The sequence below is a fragment of the Manacus vitellinus genome, unplaced genomic scaffold, assembly GCF_001715985.3.
Source record: "Manacus vitellinus isolate BGI_N305 unplaced genomic scaffold, ASM171598v3 scaffold_60_pilon, whole genome shotgun sequence".
Classification (NCBI taxonomy): domain Eukaryota; kingdom Metazoa; phylum Chordata; class Aves; order Passeriformes; family Pipridae; genus Manacus; species Manacus vitellinus.
This window is the reverse complement of record NW_021940687.1, coordinates 2740717-2747874: the sequence shown is the minus strand read 5'-3', so window position 1 is coordinate 2747874 and position 7158 is coordinate 2740717. Positions and strand designations below refer to the sequence as shown.

Sequence of the window (7158 nt, the reverse complement as noted above, 5' to 3'; positions counted from 1 at the left end):
CCCCCCGCCCCCCTCAGGGATTCAAGCAGGAGTACCATGACCCGCTCTACGAGCCCAGCGGCCCCGGCCTGCCTGGCCCCCCTGGCCACGGCTTCCAGCCCCCCATGGGCATCAAGCAGGAGCCCCGGGACTACTGCATTGACTCAGGTGGGTGTGAGTTGGGGGGCGGCCAGGTGCTGGGTGGGGTTACACCACTGACACCCAGAGGAGCAGAGCATCTCTGCCATCATCGTGGTGGGTTCAGGGTTGAGCCTCAGGCAGTGGGTGCTGGAGTTTCCATAGTGCTGGGATACTGCTTTGCCTTTTTCTTTCCTCTCTCTCCTCCTCCCTTTCCAAAGCCAGGGAATAGAGCAGGCATTCACCCAATGCTGTGTGGTGTGGTCAGTGCCACAGCCATGGGCTGGGGTGCCCCACGGCACCCAGCGGGTCCCCCTGCAGCCCTGGCCTGGGGCTGGCTGTGATTGCTGGCTGCTGGACCCCACCAGCATCACGGAAAAATCCTCTAATCGCCTTAGGACCTAAAAATATCCCAACCTCGGGATGGAGGGTGGCACAGCCGAGCAGATGGTAGGGGAGGCGCGGTGGTGCCTCCCTTCCTGTGGGGCCTGTGAGAACCTGAGCTGACTTAGCCTTTGCTCCGGTGTTCATTGCAGTGCCACCTCAAGTCACACTGAGTTTTTCCCCGATGTTGAGGGTGGATGCAGGGGACCGGGGAGGGGGGGAGATACCCGGACCTTGCCGCAGGACATGCTTGGGGTAGGAAATATGCTGCCAAATGCTTGGTGGGACCCACGGGATTTACATCCTTAATGTCACCTTCATCTCTCTTGCAGAAGTGCCTAACTGCCAGTCCTCGTACCTACGGGGGAATGTCTTCCCCAGCAGCCATGACGGTGAGTGACCTCCCCCATTCTTACCCTCTTCATGGCATCCCTGGTGGGTCCCATCCCATCCCTCTTTTGGGGCAGGCAGTACCTTCCAGGAGGCCAACAGAGCTTCTGGTCACCCTGAAAACACCCCCAGGAGCACGGTGGTGCCTGTAAGAGCCACATGCAGTGGCACCAGCACTAAAAGCAGCCAGCAGCCCCTGCGAGTGTGCCGCAAGGGCACGGCAGCGCCGTGTAATCTGGGATAATATGCCTGATATAGCTGCTAAGAGGGTTTTGGTTCCGCCAGCTCCCCGGAGTGAGGGGGGGCAGAGCTGCACGGTGCTCAGCCACTGAAATACCTGGGGTTGAGTCTGCTGCTGGAGCTGGGGATAGGGTCTTGTGCTGGGTTGGGCCAAGCCCGGGTTTGTCAAGCCACCAGAGTGGTTGAGACACTGTGCTCACTAAGGGTCTTTTCCCCATAGGATTTTCATATGAAAAGGACACACGATTGTATTTTGATGACACATGCGTGGTACCAGAGAGGCTGGAGGGTAAGAGTCTGACCCCAGAGGAGGCCTGCAGGGGGACCAGGGCTCATGGAGGGAGATGCGGGGATGCTGGGATCCACAGTGTCTGGCTTTTAAAGCCAAGCAGTGCTGGTACAGTGCTCTCACGAGCTGCTGAGCACCATCCCACACAGCAGCTTGGCATCGTCACCATGCCCATCTCTGTCCCTGCCAAACCTTCCTGCCTGCAGCACCTCTTCCCTCTCCCACCCCATGGCCTGATCCTGCTCAGCTGTCTCAGCACAGGGATGACCTCAGTGTTGCTGTACATGTCTGTTGCTGGTGACACAGCCTGGGAGAGGGGCAGAGCCAGGGTGTTTAACCAGGTGTCTCTGTGCGGGCAGGTAAGGTGAAGCAGGAGCCCACCCTGTACCGCGAGGGCCCTCCTTACCAGCGCCGTGGGTCCCTGCAGCTCTGGCAGTTCCTCGTCACCCTCCTGGATGACCCTGCCAATGCCCACTTCATCGCGTGGACTGGCCGGGGCATGGAGTTCAAGCTGATCGAGCCTGAGGAGGTACGAGAGGTGGTCCTGCCCTCAGGCTGGGGAGTGGCCATGGGGGATGCAGGAGAGGGCTGGATCCTTCCCATGCAACAGCATGTTCACGCTCGCACTTGAAGCGAGACACGTGTCTTTACTCTCCAGGTAGCTGCAGAAATTTGCCTTTAATCTCTTCCACTGCCTCTTGGCGTGGCACGTGCCAGCCCCTGAAGCTGCAAGTGGTCACCAGATGCGGTGGCGTTGCCTCTGTGCTGTGCCTTGCCGAGACCTGCTGCTCCACCAAGGCTCCCTCCTTCCCAAACTGCTCCCATCCTTTGCCCTGGGTTCCCAGCAGCGGCTCCGTGCTGGCGCGCTGCCTTGCTGGAGCCGTGTGGCTCCGCGGGAGGGTGACACAGAGGAAGAAGCTGTTTGGGGAGTAATTGAAAGCAGCTGTAGCAAGCACAGAGCTGTGCATTGTGGGTAATTACCCATAATGTCTCTTGTGCCATGCATGGAAATTGTGGTTTTTTGAAGCAGCTTTTTTGGCAGGCTCCCCCTAATCAAATGGCTTTTGATTCGGCTCCCGGTTTGGCGGTGGCTGCGTGGCCGCAGCTGGAGTGTGTGTAATGGCAGGCGGGGCACCACTCCTGGGCCATGGTGATGCCTTCACCCCCGGCTGCATCAGCCCTCTGAAACGAGCCCCTTTTCGTTTCTGTTGTGATTTCGTGTGAGGATCCGTGTCCAAGCCCTCACTGGAGCCCTGACTGCTGCACCTCTCCCCGCAGGTAGCACGGCGCTGGGGCATCCAGAAGAACCGGCCAGCCATGAACTACGACAAGCTCAGCCGCTCCCTGCGCTACTACTATGAGAAGGGCATCATGCAGAAGGCGAGTAACCCCACCTGCCACCCCACAACGGGGTGTGACTGTCCCCCACTGTCACTGTGGCATCCTAAGGGGCAGCAGGAGGGGGGTTAGCTCCAGTGTCAGGTGTGCAGTGCTTCCCCAGGACAGGGTGCAAGTTCAGGGTACTTCTCACACCCTCCCTCCTCCTCCTCCTCCTCACAGGTTGCCGGTGAGCGGTACGTCTATAAATTCGTCTGCGACCCCGACGCCCTCTTTTCCATGGCCTATCCCGACAACCAGCGCCCTTTCCTGAAGACAGAGCCCGACTGCCCGGTGCCAGAGGAGGAGACAGTGCCGCTGACGCACTTCGAGGACAGCCCAGCATTCCTTCTGGAGATGGATCCCTGTGGCAGCCTTCCCTACGCGGAGGGCTTCGCCTACTGACTCGGCCGGCCGGCAGAGCCATTGGCACTAGCACATCCACCTGGGGCAAACCTTGTTTTCTAAAGAATATTTTTGGCTGTTCATAAGGAAAAAAAAAAAGCACCCAACGACAAACCGCGTGGGTGCACACACAAATTGGAGGGATCTAAAACACCCCGCGTGTGCCACCGATGAATTCCCACCCTTCCTGTCCAAGGGCTAGTGCACAGGACTGCCCGTGGCCGGCACCTCCTGCCACACATCAGCGTGATGTTTTGGGGCGCCGGGAGCCTAAAGCTGCAGTGTCTGCCCCAGGCTCTGGCTCTGGCAGTGCCCCAGGACTGGGCTGCGTGGCCACCGAGCCAATTGTCACGACAATCTGCTTTGCATCGAGCACAATCCGCGTAGCTGCCTTGTGTGGTGGAAAGGGCTTTGATTTGCACAGAGAGGAGGGATGCAGGGGGGCTGCCTTGGCCAGCACCCCAGGGCTGATGTGTGCAGCATCCTACCCCAACCCTGAGAAGCCTTCTGCCTTCTTCCCGAACCCCCCTCCTCATATAACCTGTTGTTCCCATATAATCCACTGCATCCTCTCCGTGCCCCCTTCGATCCTCCTCAGCTCTGGCTGCAGCCCATGGGTTGCATTTTAGGGGAGGAGACCCTGACACTAATTCCCTCCTTGTTTTGTTGGGGTTTTTTTTGTTTTGTTTTTGTTTGGGGGGTTTTTTTTGATGTTTTAGGAAAATAAGAAAGGTTTCTAAACTGATTTTTGTAGATTTTTTGTATTTTAAGGCGAAGCTATTTTTTGCAGCCCGGCTGCTGTTCCCGGAGCCCCTGGAGACACCCCCATGGCTTTCCCGGTGGCATGCTTGCAGGGGCAACCCTCAATGCCTGTGGCTCCCTGGGATGGCTGCCGAAGGATCTAGTCCACTCCATTTCACTGCTCCAGTCCTCTTTCCCGGGGAGCCGGGACTGAACCCCGGTGTCGGCTCAGCTGCGCTCCCCCTGCTCGGCATGGCCTCGGAGCTGGGCTGTAAGGCTGAGGTGGGCAGGGATGGGGGGTCCCCCACCCCCCTTCCTGGGTACCCCACTTCTCTCCAGCTCCCCCCCTCCCCGCTGCACCCCCTAACACTCATCCACCACTCGTATATCCATACCTGCCTCCCCCGCACCAGGCTACATGTTTTCATTGTAAATGCTGTATAGGAATTTTTTTCTCTTCTTTAGTTAGCTTCGGTTGGAATTTTTTGGGGTTTGTTTGGTTTTGGGTTGTTCTTTTTTTTTTTTTGGTCGGATTCATTCTTTTTTGGGGAAGTATGAAGATTAACTCACGAAGACTCGGTTACTCTCCCCATGGGGGCTGCAGTGGCCTGTACCCATGGGGAGCATTTGGTTTTTGGGAACCCCACCTTGGGGACAGGGTTTTAACCATTTGCTCGGTGTGGCAGGTCTGCAGTGCAGAAGGGGTTAATCTGAGGACTGATTTGAAATATCTTTACTCAAGCAGGGCTATGTATCTCCTGCAAAGCTGCATTACATTCTGTACTGTGTACAATAAAGGATCTTGCTTCATGTTCCTCCCAGGCTACCTGGGCTCCTGCTTTGCCTGCACCATGGGATGCTTCCTGGACCGGGAGGGAGCCTCTGGGTGTGCTTGTGGAATCTGAAGTGGTTTGGAATACAGGCCATCACTTGGGGCCTGCAGGGCTGTGTGCCTGGAGCTGGGACCGGGTCAGCAGGGCTTCTCTCACCCCAGTTCTGGGCTCGTTGCTCCTGGATCCGGATGCTGCCATGGCTTTCACAAAGCTGCATCCAGTGAGAGGATCCATTTGGAATGGGGGTGGCTTCTTCCCAGTGAGGTGCAATTTAATATTGCTTCTTTCCCAGGGTTTCTCCATTAGTGGGTCCTTCCCTTTCCCCAGGGAACCCAAGCCTCTGCCATCAAGCAGTACTAAAGCTGGTGGGGACCTCTTAGGGAAGCCCCTCCTGGAGTTCCTGGTAGCAGTCCCCCAGCACCTTATAGCTCCATTTCTAGGCTAGAAAAAAATCCAGGATTTGCAAAAAGCTGAAGAAGGTGGGTGGAGGGAAAGGGCTGCTCCGTGGATTCAGTTAAAGGGTCTGTGTTTCCCCTGATGTGCTGAAGAAAAGCTCAAACCCCCCAGAACTGCCCAGTCCCATTGGCTCAATTTTAGCTGGGCTAAGCCAGGGTGTCCACTGGCTCCCAGCCCGTCCCATGCAGGGTGGTGGGCTGATGCTGTTGGAGATACTCTGACAGCTCTTCTCTTGCAGGTTTTCATTGCCCTGCCAACCCCCATCCTTAGGACGTGGCAGTGGAGAGATGGAAGGTCCTTATAGAATCACAGAGTCATAGAATCAGCTGGGTTGGAAGGGACCTCAGAGATCATCAAGTCCAACCCTTGATCCACTACCGCTGCAGTTACTAGACCATGGCACTGATGCCACATCCACTCTCTTTTTAAAAACCTCCAGGGATGGAGAATCCACTACTTCCCTGGGCAGCCCATTCCAATGTCTGAGCACCCTCTCTGTAAAGAAATTCTTTCTAATATCCAACCTAAACCTCCCCTGGCACAACTTGAGACCATGCCCTCTTGTCTTGCTGATAGTTGCCTGGGAAAAGAGACCAACCCCCACCTGGCTACAACCTCCTTTCAGGTAGTTGGCATTATGTGCCATGATGCTCTTTATAGACCTTGCCTAGATCCGCTCCTGGCCATCAGCCACATGGTCCTTGAGCGTCTCTTCTTCCACTGTGCCTAAAGTATTAAGCTGAGCAGAGAACTGGGGCTGTCTCCCAGCCCAGGCAGAGCAAAACAGGATCTCAAACACCCAGCAAAAACAATTCATCTGGCATGAAGCCTTCCAGGAGCTAAATCAGCTGCTCAGCCCCAGGAGACACCTCCTTCCACTCCCTAGGGAGCTCCATGCCAGGCTCTCAACCCTATCCCATTTTTATTTTCCACAAAGCTCATTCCTCTGCCCAAGGCTGAAAAACCCAGGTGATCTGAGCTCCAGACAGCGCCTGGTAATCCCACCTTCGATGGGGATTTTAGCAGACTGAGTCCTGGTGCTCAGGATGGAGGAAGGGGGAAATGGGGCCACCGGCAGCCCAGCCGGCAGGCAGATGGCTCAGGGAGACGGGACCTCGACCTGGTGCAGGGCAGGCGTGTGGGACCAGTTATGGGTGGTGAGGATGAGCAGATAAGGCAAAGCCTTCATCAAGCATTTTGTCACACCCCAACCCTGACCCCAACCCTGCAAATCCTGCTGTGGGCAGGGCTGTGGGCCCAAGGGCTTTGCTCTTGCAGAAGGGAGAGGATAGGAGATGAGATGTTTTTCTATTTCAGCCTGTCAGCGTGGGACAAAAGAGTTCAGGCCCCAAAGGCATTGATACCACACTGGCTTTTATGTACTTAGGACACCAAGAATTTGCTCCTGCTGCACATCATATCTCACTCTCTTCACACTCCATGCAGATGGAATGGAGCTGCCTTGGGTGCACGGTCCCATTCATCCCCACTGCGAGGGCGAGGGACAAATCACAGCTGCTCAATGACCTGCCTGCAGCCTCCCAGGGGTGGGGACAAGAGCTCCCAGGCAGTGCAGGGGCTGTGCTAGCATTTGTCAGGAGTTGGGGAGAGGGAGAGGAAACAGGTGGGAAAGCTTCCCTGCTCCCTGCACACCTCCTGCCCCGTCAGGTGCTGCTCCCAGGCACAGGGATGTGCCCTCCTCAGTGCTTCAATGTGCAGTGGAGTGGGGAACCTGGCTGGGAAGCACTGCCATAACTACCACCACTTCCTTCTAGGACCAGGAACAGCTGGGGCCACCACTGCTCTATCCCAGGATCAGCCACTTTGGTCCTCTCCTCACACACCCCAGCACTGTCTGCCTCCTGCCTTCCTCCCACTCCTCCCAGCTGCTGGGGAGGATGAAGAGGAGCGAGTAGAGAGGATGGT

At 56.6% G+C, this 7158-nt stretch overlaps 1 protein-coding gene across 1 annotated transcript; it reads left to right on the top strand.

Annotated features, from left to right (window-relative positions):
• LOC103763426 (ETS translocation variant 5) lies at nucleotides 1-4769 on the top strand. The gene is made up of 6 exons (XM_029963695.1): nucleotides 1-147; nucleotides 834-893; nucleotides 1352-1420; nucleotides 1780-1949; nucleotides 2699-2800; nucleotides 2981-4769. The coding sequence occupies exons 1-6, from the start codon at nucleotides 105-107 to the stop codon at nucleotides 3200-3202; spliced, it is 666 nt and encodes a 221-aa protein (XP_029819555.1). The 5' UTR covers nucleotides 1-104; the 3' UTR covers nucleotides 3203-4769.
• Nucleotides 4770-7158: the final 2389 nt, after the last annotated feature.